At 38.2% G+C, this 22,983-nt stretch overlaps 1 protein-coding gene across 2 annotated transcripts in view; it reads left to right on the top strand.

The window, feature by feature from the left end:
• CDK17 (cyclin dependent kinase 17) overlaps window positions 1-22,983 on the top strand; it is a 110,020-nt gene that overhangs the window by 46,925 nt on the left and 40,112 nt on the right. For both annotated transcript variants that reach the window (XM_055576758.1, XM_055576751.1), the window contains one exon: window positions 20,841-20,987. In XM_055576758.1, the coding sequence (XP_055432733.1) occupies window positions 20,870-20,987 (118 nt within the window). In that variant the 5' untranslated portion in view covers window positions 20,841-20,869. Of the gene's footprint in view, window positions 1-20,840; window positions 20,988-22,983 lie in introns of those variants that run through there.

The following is a 22,983-nucleotide window of genomic DNA, read 5'->3' on the forward strand; positions in this document are numbered from 1 at the left end:
TGGTTGCATCTCAACTGAGTTTAAAAGACTATGATTTTATAGCCTTTCTGGGTTGTTCTTATTCTTAAGGTGGGAGCAACAATAGTCTTTTGTAAGTTTCTACATCTCAATCATAAGCAGTAGTCCTAGTATTTACTCTTTTGTGTTCAGAATAATTTGTATAGGTTGACTGTTCAAACTGAAACTATTAGCCTATTCTTTTAATAAAATTGTTCTAAATAAGGTACTCCTTGGAAGGAAAGTTATGACCAACCTAGATAGCATATTGAAAAGCAGAGACATTACTTTGCCAACAAAGGTCCGTCTAGTCAAGGCTATGGTTTTTCCTGTGGTCATGTATGGATGTGAGAGTTGGACCGTCAAGAAGGATGAGTGTCGAAGAATGCTTTTGAACTGTGGTGTTGGAGAAGACTCTTGAGAGTCCCTCGGACTGCAAGGAGATCCAACCAGTCCATTCTGAAGGAGATCAGCCCTGGGATTTCTTTGGAAGGAACGATGCTAGAGCTGAATCTCCAGTACTTTGGCCACCTCATGTGAAGAGTTGACTCATTGGACAAGACTGTGATGCTGGGAGGGATTGGGGGCAGGAGGAGAAGGGGACGACAGAGGATGAGATGGCTGGGTGGCATCACTGACTCGATGGATGTGAGTCTGAGTGAACTCGGGGAGTTGGTGATGGACAGGGAGGCCTGGCATGCTGCGATTCATGGGGTCGCAGAGTCGGACACGACTGAGCAACTTCACTTTCACTTTTCATTTTCTTGCATCGGGGAAGGAAATGGCAACCCACTCCAGTGTTCTTGCCTGGAGAATCCCAGGGATGGCAGAGCCTGGTGGGCTGCTGTCTATGGGGTCACACAGAGTCGGACACAACTGAAGTGACTTAGCATAGCATAGCATAGCATAGCATAGTAGGTGTTCAGTGGATCCCACTGTGGTTTTGATTTCCTTTTCTCTAATGAGTAATAATGTTGGACATCATTTCCTGCATTTATTGGCCATTTGTATGTCGTCTTTGCTGTGATGTTTGCTTAGATCCTTTTCCCATTCTTTAAAATTGTCTTTTGTTGTTGAGTTGAAGCTCTTTATATTTTTCAGATAGTAAACTCTTATCAGATACATGATTTACAGATATTTTCTCCCATCCTGCAGGTTGTCTTTTCACTCTCTTGATACTGTCTCTAGATGCACAAGTTTTTAATTGTAATGTCTAATTTGTCTTTTTTGTTCCCTGTGCTGTTGGTGTTATACTTAATATATCATTGCCAGTCCAGCATCATGACTATTTCCTTCATATTTTTCTTCCGACAGTTTTATAGTTTTAGCTCTTAGATTTAGGCCTTTGACCCATTGTGAATTAATTCTTGTAATATAGCATAAAGTTAGGGTCCAAATTGTTTTTCTCATGTATATCAGTTGACCACAGATATGAAGGTTTGTGACTGGGCTTTCAGCTCCATTCCAGTGGTCTATATGTCTGTCCTTACGCCACTGCCATAATGTTTTGATTACTGTGAAGTGAAGTGATAGGTGCTCAGTCATGTCTGACTGTGGGACCCCATGGACTGTAGCCCCCTCCAGGCTCTTCTGTCCTGAAATTTTCTAGGCAAGAATACTGGAATGGCTTGCCATTCTCTTCTCCAGGGAATCTTCCCAACCCAGGTATTGAACCTGGGTCTCTTGCACTGAAGGCAGATCCTTTACCATCTGAGCCACCAGACTTTGTAATAAATTTTTAAATCAAGACATGTGAGTCTTTGAATTTTGTCCTTCTATTACAACATTGTTTTGACTATTCAACGTCCCTTGGAATTCCATATAAATTTTAGGATGTGCTCTTCTATTCCTGCAAAAAACACTATAGGAATTTTGTTTGATAAGGATTGCTTATGTATATCACTTTGGGTAATTTTGTAATTGAATACTAAGTCTTATAATATTGGGTTGGCCAAAAACTTCATTTGGATTTTTCTGTAACATCTTATGGAAAAAACAGAATTAACTTTTTGGCTAACCCAATATATGACTACAGATGTCGTTGCACTTGTTTAGATCTTCTAAAATTTTGGGGGCAACATTTATAGTTTTCAGTGTACAAACCTTCTGCCTCCTTGATTAAAGTTATTCTTAAATGTTTTATTAGTTTTGATTCTATATACATTTTCTTTTTCTATTTTCATTGCAAGCATATAGAATAAAACTGATTTTTGTGTGTCAGTTTTGTGTCCTCTAATGTTGCTGAATTCATTTAGTAAAACAGGTTTTTACTTTGGATTCTTTGGGGTATTCTGCATGTAAGGTCATGTCATGTGAATAGATATACATTTACTTTTCTCTTTCCAATTATGATGCATTTTATTTTTATTTTATTTTTGCCTAATTACTGTGGCTAGAATTTTCAGATACTATGTATAAGTGGTGAAAGCAGGCATCCTTGTCTTGTTTCTGATCTTAGGGAAAAGTTTTCAGTCTTTTCATCAATGAATATGATGTTAGCTATGGGTTTTCCATGGTGTTATGAATTATGTTCAGGACGTTTGCTTTTCCTTCTAGTTTATTGAGTTTTTATCATGTAAGGGTATTGGATATTGATAAATATTTTTCTGTGTGAATTGAGATGTTCATGTAGTTTTTCTCCTTCATTCTTTTAATGTAGTGTAGTGTAATAACACTACATTAAAACTGATTATTCTGTTATATTGAACCTCCCTAACCTTTTGGGAAATCCCACTTTTAAAAAAATATTTATTTATGGCTGTGTCGGATCTTTGTTGCGGCATGCAGGATCCTTTGTTGCAGTGCAAGGGCTTTGTTTGATCCTTTGTTTGTTGCAGCGTGCAGGCTTCTCTGTAGGTGTGCACAGCCTCCAGAGCGTTTTTGGACCCTGCAGTTGGTGGCACGTGAGCTCTCTAGTTAAAGTGCCTGGGCTCAGTAGTCTTAGCATGCAAGTTTCATTGTTGCACAGCACGTGGGATCTTAATTACCCAATCAGGGATCAAACTCGCATCCCCTGCATTGGAAGATGGATTCTTAACCAATGGACTACCAGAGAAGACCCCCACTTGTTCTTAAGTGTAATCCTTTTGGTAGTAGTTTATTAAATATTTTTAAATCTAAATTCATAAACATTGACTTGCATTTATTTCTTACTGAGTTCTTTTCACTAATTTATGTATTTTTATGAATTTCTTCACTCCATTAAGTTACCCAGTTTGTTGATGTACAGTTGTTCATGTGCTAAATCGCTTCATTTATGTCTGACTCTTTGCGACCCTATACACTGTAGCCTGCCAGGCTCCTTGCTATCCATGGGATTCTCCAGACAAGAATACTGGAGTGGGTTGCCATGCCTTCCTCCAGAGGACTTTCCTGACCCAGGAATCGAAGCCACGTCTCTTATGTCTTCTGCATTGGCAGGCAGGTTCTTTATCACTAGCACCACCTGGGAAGCCCATGGTTGTTCATGGTATTCTCTTACAATCCTTTTTATTTCTGTATAATCAGTAACTTCTTCACCATAATTTCAGATTTTAGTAATTTAAGTCCTTTTTTTAGTGTGGATAAAGGTTTGTTGATTATCTTTTCAAAGAACAAAGTTTGTTTTGTTGACTTTTTCTCTATTTAGCTTGCTTTTCTTCCAGTTCTGTGAGGCCTGCAGTTAGGTTGTTGGTTTGAGATCTTTTATTGTAGATTTTTACAGATACCAAGCACTGCTTTTTGCTGTATCCTATAAGTTTTGATACGTTGTGTTTCTGTTTTCTTTTGTTTGTATTTTATAATATCTCTTCTTACTTCTTTGATCCGTTGGTTGGGTGTGCTGTTTAATTTACAGCTATTATGAGTTTTCCAGTTTTCTTTGTTCAGTTCAGTTCAGTCCCTCGGTCATGTCCGACTCTTTGTGACCCCATGAATCGAAGCATGCCAGGCCTCCCTGTACATCACCAACTCCTGGAATTCACTCAGACTCACGTCCATCGAGTCAGTGATGCCATCCAGCCATCTCATCCTCTGTCGTCCCCTTCTCCTCCTGCCCCCAATCCCTCCCAACATCAGAGTCTTTTCCAGTGAGTCAACTCTTTGCATGAGGTGGCCAAAGTATTGGAGTTTCAGCTTTAGCATCGTTCCTTCCAAAGAAATCCCAGGGCTGATCTCCTTCAGAATGGACTGGTTGGACCTCCTTGCAGTCCAAGGGACTCTCAAGAGTCTTCTCCAACACCACAGTTCAAAAGCATCAATTCTTCGGCACTCGGCTTTCTTCACAGTCCAACTCTCACATCCATACATGACCACTGAAAAAACCATAGCCTTGACTAGACGGACCTTTGTTGGCAAAGTAATATCTCTGCTTTTCAATATGCTATCTAGGTTGGTCATAACTTTTCTTCCAAGGAGTAAGCGTCTTTTAATTGCATGGCTGCAGTCACCATCTGCAGTGATTTTGGAGCCCCAAAAAATAAAGTCTGACACTTTCCCCATCTATTTCCCATGAAGTGATGGGACCAGATGCCATGATCTTCGTTTTCTGAATGTTGAGCTTTAAGCCAACTTTTTCACTCTCCTCTTTCACTTTCATCAAGAGGCTTTTTAATTCCTCTTCACATTCTGCCATAAGGGTGGTGTCATCTGCATATCTGAGGTTATTGATATTTGTCCCAGCAATCTTGATTCCAGCTTGTGCTTCCTCCAGCCCAGCGTTTCTCATGATGTACTCAGCATATAAGTTAAATAAGCAGGGTGACAATATACAGCTTTGACATACTCCTTTTCCTATTGTGATCAGAAAGTATACTTTGTATGATTTCAGTCTTCTAAAATATATTAAGGTTTGTTTTGTGGTCTTACTATTGTCTATCACAGAGAATGTTCTGTTTTCATTTGAGAACAGTGTGTATTCTCCTGTTGTTAAGAGGAGCATTCTGTATATGTCTGTTGAGTCTGTTACTCTAGGTATACAGTGTTGTTCAGCTCCTCTATTCATCTTCTGTCTGATTCTTCTATCCAGTGTTGAAAATAGAATATTGAAGTCTCCGATTACTATTGTAGAACTGTCTGATTCTCCTTTGAATTTTGTTAGTTTTTATTTAATATATTTTCAGCCTCTGTTGTTACGGGAAGATGTTGTGATTGTTATGTCTTAATCTTTTATCATAGTGTCTTTGTGTCTTGTAACCTTTATTTCACTATTTTGTTCTATTTTTCTGACAAAAAATTTAGCCATTTCAGTTCTCTTTTGGTTACTGTTTTCATGGAATATCTCTCTCTATCCTTTTACTTTCAATCTTAGTATCTAAAATAAGCCTCTTATAAGCAGCACATGCTGCTGCTACTGCTAAGTCGCTTCAGTCATGTCCGACTCTGTGTGACCCCATAGATGGCAGCCCACCAGACTCCCCCGTCCCTGGGATTCTCCAGGCACGAACACTGGAGTGGGTTGCCATTTCCTTCTCCAATGCATGAAAGTGAAAAAATAAAGAGAAGTCACTCAGTCGTGTCCAACTCCTAGCAACCCCATGGACTGCAACCCACCAGGCCCCCCCATCCATGGGATTTTCCAGGCAAGAGTACTAGAGTGGGTTGCCATTGCCTTCTCCGAAGCAGCACATAGATGGACCATATTTTTAAAATCCATTCTGCCAACCTCTGCCTTTCCATTGAAGAGTTTAGTCTATTTACATCCAGGTTCGATGCACGATACTGGATGCTTGGGGCTGGTGCACTGGGAGGACCCAGAGGGATGGTGTGGGGAGGGAGGAGGGAGGAGGGTTCAGGATGGGGAGCATATGTATACCTGTGGCGGATTCATTTTGATGTTTGGCAAAACTAATACAATGTTTCAGGTTTAAAAATAAAATAAAATTAAATTAAAAAAAAATAAAATATTTACATTTAACGTAGCTTCCTTTGTAGCTCAGCTGGTAAAGAATCTGCCTGCAATGCAGGAGACCCTGATTCGTTTTGTAGGTCAGAAAGATTCGCTGGAGAAGGGATAAGGCTACCCACTCCAGTATTGGGCTTCCTCGGAGTTCAGTCAGTAAAGAATCTGCCTGCAGTACAGGTCACCTGGATTTGATCCCTGGGTCGGGAAGATCCCCTGGAGAAGGAAATGGCAACCCACTCCAGTATTCTTGCCTGGAGAATCCCGTGGACAGAGGAGCCTGGCTTGCTACAGTCCATGGGATTGTAAGAGTTGTATACGACTTTTGATGAAAGTGAAAGAGGAGAGTGAAAAAGTTGGCTTAAAGCTCAACATTCAGAAAACGAAGATCATGGCATCTGGTCTCATCACTTCATGGGAAATAGATGGGGAAACAGTGTCAGACTTTATTTTTGGAGGCTCCAAAATTACTGCAGATGGTGACTGCAGCCATGAAATTAAAAGACGCTTACTCCTTGGAAGGAAAGTTATGACCAACCTAGATAGCATATTCAAAAGCAGAGACATTACTTTGCCAACAAAGGTCTGTCTAGTCAAGGCTATGGTTTTTCCGGTGGTCATGTATGGATGTGAGAGTTGGACTGTGAAGAAAGCTGAGTGCCGAAGAATTGATGCTTTTGAACTGTGGTGTTGGAGAAGACTCTTGAGAGTCCCTTGGACTGCAAGGAGGTCCAACCAGTCCATTCTGAAGGAGATCAGCCCTGGGATTTCTTTGGAAGGAACGATGCTAAAGCTGAAACTCCAGTACTTTGGCCACCTCATGCGAAGAGTTGACTCATTGGAAAAGACTCTGATGCTGGGAGGGATTGGGGGCAGGAGGAGAAGGGGATGACAGAGGATGAGATGGCTGGATGGCATCACCAACTCGTTGGACATGGGTTTGAGGAGATGGTTGATGGACAGGGAGGCTTGACGTGCTGCGATTCATGGGGTCGCAAAGAGTCGGACATGTCTGAGCAACTGAACTGAACTGAGAGACTAAACCACCGCTGATAAGGAAGGATTTCTTTTTTCTATATACCTTTGTCTCTTGTTCCTTCATTCCTCTGTTATTGACCTGTTTTACACTTGATTTTTTTGTAGTTGATTTTTTTACTCTTTACCTTCTTTCCTTTCCTGTAATATTTTTTTTAATTAATTTTAAAATTCTTGGTTGTGCAGGGTCTTCTCTGCTGCGCTTGGGCTACTCTCTAGTTGCAGTGCACAGGTTTCTCATTATGGTGGCTTCTCCTGTTGCATAGCATGGGCTGTAAGCGTGGAGGCTTCAGTAGTTGTGCATAGGCTTAGTTGCTCCACAGCATGTGAGATCTTCCTGCAACAGGCATTGAATCATTGTCCCCAGCATTGCAAGGCAGCTTCTTAACCACAGGGCCACCAGGGAAGCCCTCTGTAATATTTTAAAGTTAATTTCTTAATGGTTACTTGGAAACTAGAATTAGCTTCTAGTAACCTACCTTGCGGAGAAGGCAATGGCACCCCACTCCAGTACTCTTGCCTGGAAAATCCCATGGACAGAGGAGCCTGGTGGGCTGCGGTCCATGGGGTCGCTAGGAGTCAGACACAACTGAGCGACTTCACTTTCACTTTTCGCTTTCATGCTTTGGAGAAGGAAATGGCAACCCACTCCAGTGTTCTCGCCTAGAGAGTCCCGGGTACGGCGGAGCCGGGTGGGCTGCTGTCTCTGGGGTCGCACAGAGTCGGACACGACTGAAGTGACTTAGCAGCAGCAACCTACCTTGAGTAATACCAGCTTAACCTCAATAATATATAAACACTCTGATATGTATAAAAATATATATTTATATATATAAACAATATATTAACTTCCCTGTCAATATTATTGTCACAGATTATCTCTTTATACATTGTGTGCCCATTAACATAGGTTTAAGTGTGTGTGTGCATTGTCCTTTAAATCATATAGGAAAGAGTGGGGGGAAGTGAAGCTACAAACCAAAAGTACAATGATACTATCTTTTATAACTACACATACTTACCTCTACTGGTATTTTTTAGTTTTTATGGCTTTGAGTTACCATCGAATGTCCTTTCATTTCAACCTACAGCTCTCCCATTAACATTTCTTACAGGGCAGATCTACTAATAATGAACCTCTTAAGCTTTTATCTGAAATGTCTGTTGATCTTTCATTCTTGAAGAATAGTTTGCCAAATTAGAATTCTTGGTTGACAGACTTTTTTTTTCCTTTTCAGACTTTAAATACATTATTCTCAGTGCCACCTGATCTTCATGTATTTTCTGATGCGACATCAATTGTTAATGTTATTGAGGGTTCCTTTGTTTGTGTCAGGTTGCTTCTCTCTAGGTGCTTTCAAAATTTATTTTTTGTTTTGGGTTTTGACACTTTGAATATAATGTGTTGCAGCTTGGATCTCTGAGTTTATCCTTCTTGGAGTTTGTTGAGATTCTTGGATGTATATGTTCATGTTTTTCATCAGACTAGGGAACTTTCAATCTTTATTTCTTCCCTCTATATTTTTAACCCTCTTCTCTTTCTCGTCTCTCCTGTGACTGGTTTTGTGGCTCCACTTGATGATGTTCTGTAGATCCCTCAAGCTCTATTCATTTCTCTTCTTTCCTTTTTCTTTCTGTTCCTCAGACTAGTAAGCTTTACTTTCTTTCAAGTTCACTGATCTTTTCTTCTGTCTACTTAAGTCTCTTGTGAATTTTTCAGTTACTGTACTCTTAGCTCTAGAATTTACATTGTGCCATGCTAAGTCGCTTCAGTCGTGTCCAACTCTTTGCGACCCCATGGACTATAGCCCACCAGGCTTCTCTGTCCATGGAATTCTCCAGGCAAGAATACTGGAGTGGGTTGACATGCCCTCCTCCAGGGGATCTTCCTGACCATTGAACCCCCATCTCTGAAGTCTACTGCATTGGCAGGCAGGTTCTTTACCACTAGTGCCACCTGGGAAGCCCAGAATTTTATCATTGGTTCCTTTATAATGTCTGTCTCTTTATTCATACTCTCTTTCAGTACATTGTTTTCTTGGTTTCCTTTAGTTCTTTGTCCTTAGCTTCCTTTAACTAGGAGCATATTTAGGGCAGTTTACTTAATACCTTTGGTTATTACAAATTCTGGTCTTCCTCAAGGTTTCTGTGAAATGCTTTTTTTCTTATAAATGGGCCATGCTTTCTTCTTGTTTGTGTGCTGTGTGATTTTTGTTGAGATCTGGACATTGTACTATAATGTGGTAAATCTGTAAATTAGATACTCCCACACCATGGCTGTGGATGTTTCTTGGCTTGTTGAGGTCTGCTCCCATCCATTTGTGACTTTGCCAAATGATTTTTGTAAATGTGTATTCCTGTGTGTGGTCACTAAAGTTTCTGTTCCATTATCTTTGCAGTCAGGTAGTGACCTGATGAAGATCTTCTTTAATACTGGCTCAAGCAACAACAAAAAAACCATTGCTGTCTCTTTAAACCTCCTAATAGATGCTGGTGTAGGCACACCTGTCAGTCCAAAAGGGCCTTAAGCGTGCCTTCATCTGTGTCAGTCTCTCAAGGGGTTTGCCAGACTGACCAAAATCTGCAGCCCCTATTTTTGTGTGTGTCAGAGTTCCCCACTGTCTCCCCTGGCACCAGCCAGCTGCTCTAGGAATGCAGGTTGCATTGCAGCCGTCTCTGTTGTTGGAACCAGGCTGAGGAGTGAGCAGTGCTCACTGGTTTGCACATGTGGATCTCCTGTCAGGATCAGCAGCCTCTCCCTTCAGCAAGCGCTCCCGTGGTTGTTACATGGGTTCAGTCAGGTGACAGAGTTCTGAGATAGTTGATTCTGGTCCTTTTTTGACTTTGCTGGTTGTTTTTGGTGAGGGCTGGGGTGAGAGCAACCCCAAGAGCTTCCTACAATGATACTTTGCACCTGAAGTGTCACAGTGCTACATTGCCCTTCTAATGTGTGTTTATCAATAGACAAAAGTCGTTGGTAGGTGTCTTTTTCTTTTTTTTCTGGTTGTGTGTTTGACTGCTCATACTTTAAAATGAAAAGAATCAGTCTCAGATTTGAACACATAAAGGATTAAGGTATCTAAGTGGTGGAAAAAACCCGTGGGCATGACTGAAATTTTATTTCAGTGCTCTGTCAGTCTTTTGTACAAAACTTTGTTTTCTACAAATAAGAAATTGTTGTATCTAGTGAAAAAACTTCACTTTTAGTTATTCCTCTAAGTATAGCTAGCTCAAGTGTCCTAGAAAGTGGTAGATATTTATTGTGATTTAATTATTGAGGAAAAACTATTAGAAAATTTGCTTACAGTGCACTCAGTGAATTTATTTCATTTACATGTTTAATATAAAAGTGACTGAAGAAAATGTTATAAAGAAGTAAATAAAGCTCTCTTTGAGAAGTCGTATTAACTACTAGGTATTTGGAAAGGTTGACAACAGCAGGGCTAAGTGAAAAAGTATTAGTTTGTAAATTCAATTTTGCATTAAAAATTTTTTTAAACAAATTTTATTTTTTGGCCTCACTGTGTGCCATATAGGATCCTAGTTCCCTGACCAGGGATCAAACCCATGCCCCCTGCGTTGGAAGCAGAGTTGTAGCCACTGAATTACCATGGAAGTCCCTCAGTCTTGGATTTTAATCAAAACTTTAAAATGCTTAATTTGTTCTGCATGTAAATTTAGCTTCTTTACCTAAAGGAAAGTCATAACATTTTTAAAACAATTTTTAGCTTTTTCTTCGACTTTAACTACAGTCATTAATAAGAAATTGTTTTAAGAATATTTCAAAGATATAAGCAGAGAATTGCCACTCAAATCTTTTAATTAGGAAAAGTTTGGTTGAAAAGGTAAATTTGAGTACAAATTCTTTTTTTAATTGGAAGTATCAAACGGTCCACAAAATGACAGCATTTTTATGGGTAAATACTCATAGCGAAGGACCTAGTTGTGAGTTTTTATAGCTTTATACAGCTGTTGGCTTAAAAACAGTAACAACAGTATAAAATAAAGAAGTGGTTTCCCATTCCTATGGCAAAACTCAGTTTGTATTCCAGAATGGTTATCTGTATATTCTGTCAGTAAATGGAATATGGGCATCGTACCTCAGAGATACTGTAGATATGGTTCCAGACACTGCATTAAAGTGAGCCACACAGATTTTTCCCCCAGTGTATACAAAACTTACATTTACCTATACTGTAGTCTGCTAAGTGTGCAATAGCATTATGTCTAAAAAACGAGTATGTACACCATAATTTAAAAGTACTGCTAAAAAATGCTGACTACCACCTGAGCCTTCAGTGAACTGTAATCTTTTTTCTGGAAGATGTCTGTTGACTGATCAGAGTTGTGGTTCCTAAAGGTTGGGGTGGCTGTGGCAATTTTTTACTGTAACAACTGATGTGTCAATTGATTCTTCCTTTCGTGACAGATTTCTCCATAGAATACAATGCTGTATGATAGCATTATTCCCACAGTAGAACTTCTTTCAAGATTGAACTCAGTCCTCTCAGACTCTTCTGCTCTTTTATCAACTAAGTTTATGTGGTATTCAAAATCATTTGTTGTTATTTCAACAATCTTCATAGCATCTTCGCCAGGAGATTTCTCTCAAGAAACCACTTTCTTTGCTCGTCTTTAAGAAGCAGCTAATTGTCTGTTAAATCTTTTTATCATGAGATTGCAGCAGTTCAGCCATATCTTCAGATTCCATTTTAATCCTACAACTCGGCTATTTCTATCAAATATGCAGTTTCTTCCTCCACTGAAGTCTTTGACCTCCTCAGAGTCATCCATGAAGATTAGAATCAACTTCTGCCAGGTCTCCTGTTAATATCTTGACTTCTTCCCATGAATCAAGAATGTTTGTCTAGATCCATCAGAGGAATCACTGTGTATAGCAGCTGTAGCTGTATTAAATATATTTAAGACATGAAAATCAAAATTACACCTTGATCCATGGGCTGCACAGTGGACGTTGTGTTAGCAGTCACGAAACATTCATCTCATTGTACATCTCCATTAGAGCTCTTGGGTGACCAGATGCATTGTCAGTGAGTAGTAATATGAAAGCAGTGTTTTTCTAAGCAGTAGATCTCAAGAGTAGACTTAAAATACTCAGTAAACCTGTTGTAAACAGATGTGCTGTCATCCAGACTTTGTTGTTCCTTTTACAGAGCACATGCAGAGTAGTTTTGCCTAATTCTTAAGGTCTCTAGGATTTGGAGACTGGTAAATGAACATTGATTTCAGCTTAAACTCACCAGCTGTGCTAGCCTCTAACAAGAGAGTCAGCCTGTTCTTAGAAACTTTGAGGCCAGGCATTGATTTCTCCTCCAGTGAAAATCCTAGATGGCATCTTCTTCAAGTACAGCGCTGTTCTGTCTACATTGAAAATCTGTTGTGTAGTGTGGCCACCTTCATTAATTATCTTAGCTGCTGCTGCTAAGTCGCTTCAGTCATGTCCGACTCTGTGCGACACCATAGACGGCGGCCCACCAGGCTTAGATATTCTAAATAACTTGCTACAGCTTCTACAACAATACTTGCTGCTACACCTTGCACTTTTCTGGAGATAGCATCTTTTCTTAAACTTCATGAACCAGCCTTTGCTAGAAACTTTTTTACAGCTTCCTTAATTTCTTTCACCTTTATAGATTTAGAGTTAGGGCCTTGCTGTGATTTAGGCTTTAGCTTAACGGAATGTGGCTGGCTTGATCTTCCATCCAGCCTACTAAAACTTTCTCCATATCAGAAGTAAGGCTGTTTTGATTTCCTTTTTTTTTCTTCTTACTATGTAAAGGATTGGGGGCAAGAGGAGAAGGGGACGACAGAGGATGAGATGGCTGGATGGCATCACTGACTCGATGGACGTGAGTCTGAGTGAACTCCGGGAGTTGGTGATGGACAGGGAGGCCTGGCGTGCTGCGATTCATGGGGTCGCAAAGAGTCGGACACGACTGAGCGACTGATCTGATCTGATCTGATGTATGTTTACTGAAGTATAGTTGACTTATAGTATTTCAGGTGTACAGCAAGGTGATTTCAGTTATACATATACACATATATTATTTTTGAGATTATTTTTCATTATAGGTTATTATAAGACATTGACTATGGTTCCCTGTGCTGTACGGTAAACCTTTGTTTCTTGTTGCGTATTTATTTATTTTTTTTAAATTAGAAATCTAGCATTCCATTCATACTAAGTCAAACAAGAAGAAATCAAAATGCCATAAATTTTTCAGTTAGGCAAAAATTCATACATTTTTTAAGACATATGTATATTATACATACTAAACAATTACAATAGTACATCAAAAATCACTGATCACAAGTCACTACAACAAATACAATAACAATGAAAAAGTTTGAAATATTGTGAGAATTACCAAAATGGGACAACAGAGAAACAAAGTGAGCAAATTCTATTGGAAAATGGTACCAATAGACTTGCAGGTTGCTGCAAACCTTCCATTAATGTAAAAAAACAAAAAACCCACATTATCTGTTGTGCAATAAATCAGAGTGCAATGAAAGAAAGGATGCCTGTAGTTACATTTTCAGGATTTAAAAGAAAAAAATAACCTGAAGAGTTTTCTTAATTGTATAGCAGGCAATCCCTGATCAAATTTAGACTCCAGTGATAAAGTAAGCTAACACATTACATATTTTAAGCACTTGTAGTTGGAAACTGATTTTTCAACATTTTCAGCTGTTTGTGTGTATTTGGCGAAGGAAGGGAAAGAAGCACGGTTTATATGAAGTAATTCTGAGTATCATTTATTGCCCTTTTACCTTTAAATTCTTTTAATTAATTGATTTTTTAATTAAAGGATAATTGCTTTATAGAATTTTGTTGTTTTCTGTCATACCTCAACATGAATCAGTCATAGGTATACATATCTCCCCTCCTCCTTGAACCTCCCTTCCATCTTCTTCCCCATCCCACCCCTCTAGGTTGATACAGAGCCCCTGTTTGAGTTCCCTGAGACATACAGCAAATTCCCATTGACTATCTATTTTACATATGGTAATGTAAGTTTCCATGTTACTCTCTCCATACATCTCACCCTCTCCTCCCCTCTCTCCATGTCCATAAGTCTGTTCTCTATGTCTGTTTCTCCACTGCTGCCCTGCAAGTAAATTCTTTGGTACCATCTTTCTAGATTCCGTATTTATGCATTAGTATAGCTGAGTGCTTAAGAATTGATGGTTTTGAACTGTGGTGTTGGAGAAGACTCTTGAGAGTCCCTTGGACTGCAAGGAGGTCCAACCAGTCCATTCTGAAGGAGATCAGCCCTGGGATTTCTTTGGAAGGAATGATGCTAAAACTGAAACTCCGGTACTTTGGCCACCTCATGCGAAGAGTTGACTCACTGGAAAAGACTCTGATGCTGGGAGGGATTGGGGGCAGGAGGAGAAGGGGATGACAGAGGATGAGATGGCTGGATGGCATCACTGACTCAATGGACAGGGAGGCCTTGTGTGCTGCAATTCATGGGGTCACAAAGAGTCGGACACGACTGAGCAACTGAACTGAACTGAACTGATAGGTTATTTCTCTTTCTGACTTATTTCACTCTGTATAATAGGCTCTAGCTTCATCCACCTCATTAGAATTGACTCAAATGTGTTCCTTTTTATGGCTGAGTAATACTCCATTGTGTATGTGTACCACAGTTTCTTCATCCGTTCGTCTGTCAGTGGACACCTAGGTTGCTTCCATGTTCTAGCTATTGTAGATAGTGCTGCAGTGAGCATTGGGGTACGTGTGTCTTTTTCAGTTTTGGTTTCCTCAGGGTGTATGCCTAGGAGTGGGATTGCTGGGTCATATGTTGGTTTTATTCCTAGTTTTTTAAGGAATCTCCATACCATCTTCCATAGTGGTGGTATCAATTTACATTCCCACCAACAGTGCAAGAAGGTTCCCTTTTCTTCACACCCTCTCCAGCATTGTTTGTAGACTTTTTGATAATGGCCATTCTGACCGGTGTGAGGTGTTTTCTCATTGCAGTTTTGATTTGCATCTCTCTAATAATGAGCAATATTGAGCATCTTTTCATGTGTTTGTTTTCTTCTTCAGAGAAATGTCTGTTTAGGTCTTTTGCCCACTTTCTGATTGGGTTGTTTGTTTTTCTAATATTGAGTTGTATGAGTTGCTTGTATATGTTGGGAAATTAATCCTTTGTCCATTGTTTCATTTGCTATTATTTTCTCCCATTCTGAGGGTTGTCTTTTCACCTTGCTTATAGTTTCCTTTACTGTGCAAAAGCTTTTAAGTTGATCAGGTCCCAGTTGTTTCAGTTCAGTCACTCAATCGTGTCTGACTCTTTGTGACCCAATGGACTGCAGCACGCCAGGCTTCCCTGTCCCTGTCCACTTGTTTACTTACCTTTAAAATTTTGATCTAGCTATGGCAAAAAACTAGAGATCTTTTTGACAGCTAGAAAGGCATAAAAGTTGTTTTGTATTATACATACACACATATATTTGAATGGAATATAAATGTATTTATGTATTTGTATATTAGTGTTAAGTGCTGTGAGTAAAAAAGAAAGGAATAGAGGCGGTCAGGAAAGAGCCCTCTAAAGAGTAATGGTAATACTTAGGCTGAAATTTGATTTTGAAAATAATTGTTCAATAACAATAATAATAGTTTCAATAACAATTTGAAAATAATTGTTCTCTCTATAGATGAGTCTTAAAAATATTAAAACCAAACAATTGCAGAGTTTTTATTTAGGGTTAATTTTAAATCACAGCACGTTTACTTCTAAGGTAAAAATAGTTTTTTCAGTGGCATGAATTAAATATAAAACTAAATATTTAAGCATTCACTCTAAATCACATTCTTACCATATCTTAATCTTCATAAAAGTGATGGTGTAATGATGCTAAAGCTGAAACTCCAATACTTGGAAAAGACCCTGATGCTGGGTGGGATTGAGGGCAGGGGGAGAAGGGGATGACGGAGGATGAGATGGCTGGATGGCATCACTGACTCGATGGACATGAGTCTGAGTGAACTCCGGGAGTTGGTGATGGACAGGGAGGCCTGGTGTGCTGCGATTCATGGGGTCGCAAAGAGTCAGTCACAACTGAGCAACGGAACTGAACTGAAAGATCCTCACAATTCCAAATAAAAGTTTTTACTAAAACAGAAAAAATATTTTATCCCATCTCTTGAGGGTTTTGGTTTTACTAAATCAGTAATTTAGCACTGCTTTATTATAATGTAGTAGTTAATGTAAACAGTAATTTTTACTTGGCAAAAGGTGTTTTATTATAGCATTGTATGTATTTTTGTCATCAGGCTAATGGGAAAAAAGGTTGGTATGCACAACTCAAAGATAATTAGAAATGTTGGTAAATCTTTAATTTGGGAGTATTTTTTCTTTAATAATGATCTAGGCAGTGTTAATGAAATTCTTTAACATCCGTGTTTACTGATCATTGTGACTTAATTAAAAGATTACAGTTACAGCATGGAAGATAAAAATAGGACCTTTTTGAGGTTGTGATGTGTTTTATTATGAAGTGTCTTTTCTCTTACTAATATGAATTAGAAATGTCTTTCTTAATCCTGACAGATTAGAAAATACATATAAAGTTATTTTATAGACTAGAATTTTCTCCACTCGTGATGGAAATGCCTACTATTCTAAGTTATAAACACACAGAGTTTCTCTTACTATTTTGTTCAGAAAGCATTGTATGAAGAAAATGTTAAGGCTTATGTGATTTTCTTCCATCCCCCTTTTTGGTACCCACTTAAAACCACCAAAATTTACTTCAAGCTCTATATTGGCAGTATCCCAATAGAAATACAATGCAAGCACCATACTGGATTTTTAAAGTATTTTGCAGGCATATTCAGTTAGTAGAATTAGTTCTTGATATACATTTTATTTAACTAAATAAATCTAGAATTTTAAAAAATCATTATGCATATAATGATTTCTTTTTACATTCTTTTAAACTACTAAGCCTTTAAAATCCAGTGTGTATTTTTTACTTATAGTACAAGGGAGTTTGGATTGTCTACTTTTCAAATGGTCAGAATGGGTTGTTTCTGTGTTATGTGAATTAATTCCATAATAACATATCTGTTATAGTTTTTTTTAATCTTTATTGTCATCTAAAATAAGAGGCAGATACATGGTCAGCAAATTTTCAGAAATGGTTTGTAAGATTCTCAAGTGGTGCTGTTTGTATGATTAGACATTAGTAACCATGTGACTGTGTTTGAGAAAATTGGAGTCAAAAAATTGATAATTGTGAGTGAGTAGCTCTTAGGGCTTTTTGTTTGGATACGCAGATTTCTTGAAGGAGTATGTGTTGAGGGTTCCTAGGATACTGTCATGCTTGATAATTTGCAAAAGGGCACGGAGATTTTTAAAAAGCTGTTAAGCGTATGATTATGTTTTATTAGAGGGAAAAAATACTTAAAGTCAGCAAAGGAGAAAGGGTGTGTAGGGCAGAGTCCAAGAGAAACGAGGTGTGAATTTCAGTTATTCTCTCCTAGTGGAGTTGCATGACAGCGCCTCATTCTTCCAATTGTCTTATATGACAACATGTCAGAGTGGTGCTAACCAGGGAAGCTTACCTGAATCTTGGAGTGCAGAGGGTTTTTTTAGGGGTCAATTCTGATGCTGGTAAAGATTGAGGGCAGGAGGAGAAGGGGACAACAGAGGATGAGATGGCTGGATGGCATCACTAACCCGATGGACGTGAGTCTGAGTGAACTCCAGGAGTTGGTGATGGACAGGGAGGCCTGGCGTGCTGTGATTCATGGGGTCACAAAGAGTGAACACGACTGAGCGACTGAACATAAGCATGGAAGTACCTACATGACTGTCTCTTTCTCTCCCCAGAGGTCAAACTGACAGGCATACAAAAGGATTTACCATAATTTACATTGTTAATATAAATTATTGGGTATGACCCAAGATTTCAGCTATACAAAGAAATTTATCAGGCAGTATATTGCAGGAGTCAGAGGTTATCTTCCAGGAGCTAGTCTTAAGTGATCCCTCTTTGGAATGTAGAGTTTGACCCCCCAAGCTTGCAGAATTAGCCCATTATTGCACAGGGTGATTCTGGAGCTTTACAAAGGAAGGATGTGTCTCTAGTATAAATTCCTAAAGAAACTAAAGGGTAGATGAGATTGGCAATAGCTCAATTCACCTTAAATACTATTGTTTTTTAAACAAATAGCATAGATTACTGACTCTCAGGGTAGAGCTAAATGAAGACTGACTTTGAAAAGTGAAGGATCTAACATTTAGGAGAGCTTTATAGTTACAAATTTCTTAATTGGAATCAATCTTTGAGTTTACTGACTGCCTCCTATAAATTCACCTTGTTTGTTAAAATATGTATTATCTCCATCTAATCCATATCTGAACTTCCATTTCTGTCTGTGATGAGAGGAACAAGTATCAAACGAAGGCTCCTTCCTTATCAAGGGCTTCCCTCGTAGTTCAGTTGGCAAAGAATCTGCCTGCAATGTAGGAGAACCTGGTTCAATTCCTGGATTGGGAAGATTCCCTGGAGAAGGAAATGGCAACCCACTCCAGTATTCTTGCCTGGAGAATCCCACAGACAGAGGAGCCTGGCAGGCTATAGTTCATAGGGTCGCAAGAGTCGGACAGGAGTTAGCAACTAAACCACCACCAAGGCTCCTTATTAGACTAGGGAACAAGAAGTATAGTTTGAAGGCATTGTAGAGATTCTGAGTCAGTCAGGACTTCAGGAGTAAAGATTCAAGAGAGAAGAGAGAGAGAGAGACTCTGTGCTGTGTTTCCTTTTGAAATATTTTCTACCTCTTAAGCTCTTTGGGATAAGATAAAATTGAGCAGTGTATGAGAGGTGAGCAAAATATGACTTGAGGGAGTTGAGCGGAGCTTTGATTTTGCTGCTGTTTTTGTCCTAGGTTTGCAGCTGGCATTGTTTGAAAGGCCACACTGAGTGGAAGCAAACAGAAGTAGGCCAGTCTTTACTGTATCTGAAACTCAGTCTCAAACCTGCTGTGTTCCTAATTGGACTGAGGTGGTCTGCTCTTACTCTGGAAGAGCAGGTGGAAAAAAATCCTTTCTAGAAGAAGAAAACATCATCCAGAGCTTCTACATTTTTTCCTAAGTATTTTCATATAGTCATTCACATACAATGTGTAGTATTCTGTAAAAAAAAAAAAAAATTACTATGCATGCAATAGGACCAACAGAAGAAAACCAGCAGTAGAAACAGGTTATACAGATTATTCATAGGTTATGTAATTCTGGAGCTATAGCAAGAGCTTTAATACACTGTAACTAACCTAGTCATGTAAAGAGACAGCATGGTGAAGTTCACTGGAGAACTTGAATGTATAGAAAGGAATCAATTAAGAATAAAGGACTGAAAATAGAGTAACTGAAATTAAGAACCCAATAGATCAGTTTAACTGTAGTTTAGACACAGCTGAAAAGAGGATTAGTCAACTGGAAGATAATAGAAAATATTCAGCAACAGTAATTTATCTTTAAGAATGTAAAACAGAATTGGTAAAACATAATATTACTTACAAATTTGTATTTGATACCCTCCCCCCAGCCTTTGAGCAGACAAAAATTATTCATTATAAATACCTTATGTAGCTTGTTTAGCACATTCAGCTACTTGGAGTGAAGCCCTGGAATGAAAAAGCAAGCAAAATACTTACCAATTCAAAATAGATATCCAGCGCTAGGTGGTTAAACAGGTATTTTAACATAGTAGTGTTAGAACATTCTTACTTTTAGTTGGGCTAATGGTTTTATTATGCTTGGTAATCTGGTAAATTGGTTTAGTTGCTAAGTCATGGCCGACTCTTGTGACCCTGTGGACTGTAGCCTGCCGGGCTCCTCTGTCCATGGGATTCTCCAGGCAAGAATACTGGAGTGGGTTGCCATTTCCTTCTCCAACAGTTAAGACTGGAAATTAGAAAAGAAGTTATGGGTAAATAATTGAGGACTTGATTTTGGCAACCAGTACCTTGTTTAATCATATCTAAGACACCACTATGAATTGTACCATTGGTATATGTACAACTCAGAAAAGAGAAAGCTGTCAGTTGTAATTGACATTGCATTAATTGTGATACGTCTTGATTTCAGAAATGATAATCTTAGTTTTAAACCTCACTTATGTCATCAATTGTTTGCTTTCAGTCAAGGAACTTCTTTGGGCCTGTTTGCTTATTTGTGAAATTGGGGTAGTATAGTCTACTCTTTAGAATTAGGAAGGCTAAATGAATTGAGATACGAATAGTTTTACAGAGTAGGCATTTTGAAACCTGTTAATTAGACTTTGATTTTTTTCTTTCTAAAATTTGGCTTTGTTATGATAATAGGAAGAGACTCCTGACAACTGATGGGATGGGGTGGGGGAACAGAACCCCAATATATTGGCTAAATAAGAACTTAGAAAATTTCTGCTGGTGCTGTTTAATAAATTGTCAGACTTCATTCTTTAGTCTCTCCCTGCTTCATTGCTTTCACCTGTCTTGTCTCCTCAGTTGTATCTAAAGATACCACTGATTCCAATACGATGATTGATATTTATAATGATGGAACTGACACATCAAAATAATAATATAGTTTCACTGAAGTAGCTTTTAGAGTTCATTGTAGGAAAATTTCTAATCCTTCTAAGTTTAATTGTGATGCTTAAAATGTCAATCTTTAGTTTTGTAGAATTCTTGCTCTTCTAATGATGCTATATACATATGGCATTAATCAAAATGAACGGATCTTTTTAAGGAAGAGGCTAGATTTTGTGATGTTTGATGCACATGAGAATTCCTTCTTTATACTTATTTTGAAGATTCCCAGTAAACCCAGAAAAACATTGTTCTTGAGCAGTAAGATATTCATAGCTTTACTCTTGTGTTCATTCTGTTCTCTTTCAGGATTTTTCAAGTCACATTCAGTTGATAGGATGAAAAAATTTAAGAGAAGGCTATCCCTCACGCTTCGAGGAAGCCAGACTATTGATGAATCATTGTCTGAATTGGCTGAGCAAATGACTATTGAAGAAAACAGCAGCAAAGATAATGGTAAATATTTGGGTGAGTGGGGTGGGAAGGAGAGATGCTTCTCCCTTGAACTGCTTTATAAATCCTATGTATGTTTACTTTCCTGGTAAGTTCCTAACAAGCTTCCTTTTGTTTATTTCTTTGCCTCCTTCCCTAGTTCAGTAACTTTCGCTTGCTTACTGGAATGTTCCATTCTTAAACAGTGTTACTCTACCTGGTCTCTAACACTGATGAATTCTATATCCTGTTTATCTTTCCATTTTGCAGTGGTTTTCTTGAATAACAATGCTTTGTATAGTAATGTCCTAGTTAAGTACCTACTTTTAAATTAACATTTAAATATTTTTGTTATTCTTATAACTAAAGTTAATACACCTTAGAAGTGCGTAGTAAGTTTGTGAAATTCCAGGGAATTCCCTGCCCGTCCAGTGATTAAGACTTAGCACTTTCACTGCCAAGGTCTCGGGTTCCATCCCTGGTCAGGGAACTAAGATCCCACATGCTGCGTGGTGCGTCCAGGAAAAAAAGTTTGTGAAATTTCTGTTTGAGATTTCATCACAGATTTATAACATTATGTATGGCATATTGACTGTCCACGTAGACCACAAGGTTTTTCACATGACTGAATCATACTATTTTCTTATTTTATATTGACCAAAGAATCTATCCATAGTATTGAGAGCTCTTATAGTAAGATAAGCATATAATATTCCACAAGTTTGGCAGTTTTTTTATAATGTAGTTAGTACACAGATGTTAATTTAAAATAAAAAGGAATTGTTAAATTGAATGCATTATAATGCAAAATCCTGATGAAATTATAGAGTAAGGCTACATACTCAAAACTGAAATAGCCCTAGGGATGTCATAATAATAGGGAAGGAGCTTACAGGAATGGCTGCCCGTGTGTCATAATGTGCAGATTCTTTGGAAAGCCTTCCTTGCCTCTGCCTGAAACTTTCCTGTTAGAGATTTGTGGCAGTGGGTGGAATCATGAATTTCTTTATCCCCTTTAGCTGAAATATAAATATCCTTGTGAGAGAGGGAAAGATATAATGAAAAGCGCTCTGGATGTTAAGTTAAAAGTTATGGATTGGAATTTGGAATATACATTTATATACTTAATAGTGTATGACTCTGGGTAAGTAATTTATCGTACCCAAGCTTCAGTTTATACTGTTTTCTTCAGAGTGTCGTTATTTTACTCAAGGTTATCTGGCTCATAATACAGGAGGGGAAACATAGATGAGTTGGGTAGAAAATTTAATAATTTGGGTATAATTTACTTACATGTAGGAGGGAGATGTTTTACATCTGAGATTTGAATCAAATCTCAAAGCTGATATTATTATGTCTTCTACTCCTCTTGCAAGGAGAAAAATCCTTAAATCTCTCTGATCTCCTTGAATCCTTGATATTAATTAAACCCTGTATGTTCATTCTTGGGCTCCATGAGTATTGCTAGCTATCTGCCAGTGATACTCAGAAGTAAAGTAGGCACAGAATACTCTTCATGGATGGTTTCTGGGACACATTCTTGATAGGAATTTGACTACAAGACAAATATCTTCTTTTAAAAAAAAAGTGTGAGTCAAAGAAAATGTACATACTTTTTGGAGAGCTAATTAATATTTTTGATTCATGACATATTTTCTGGAATACTTTAGTAATAACTGTCTTAAAATTACGTGCATAATTTATAGTGAATGGTGAAATATTTAAAAAAAAATTGAAGTAAAATATAGTTTATTGAAATTTATTTTTAATTCTAATAGTAACATTAAAATTAGTAAAGAAGAGAAAAATAGAAACTACTCAGTTTCCTCTATAAATTTCTCGAATTACTTGAAGTAATACTTGAAGGTGTCATAATAGACATTGATTCCTCTTCAGTTGCAGAGATTAATGGTAGCATAGGTTATCTCTGAATTATAATCTGTTATTGTTTATTCCCTGTGTATAAAGAACACGGGACAGTTTTCACAAAGATGCAATACCTTTCTGGTCATCTATCAAA

Source organism: Bubalus kerabau, chromosome 1 (assembly GCF_029407905.1).
Source record: "Bubalus kerabau isolate K-KA32 ecotype Philippines breed swamp buffalo chromosome 1, PCC_UOA_SB_1v2, whole genome shotgun sequence".
NCBI lineage: Eukaryota > Metazoa > Chordata > Mammalia > Artiodactyla > Bovidae > Bubalus > Bubalus kerabau.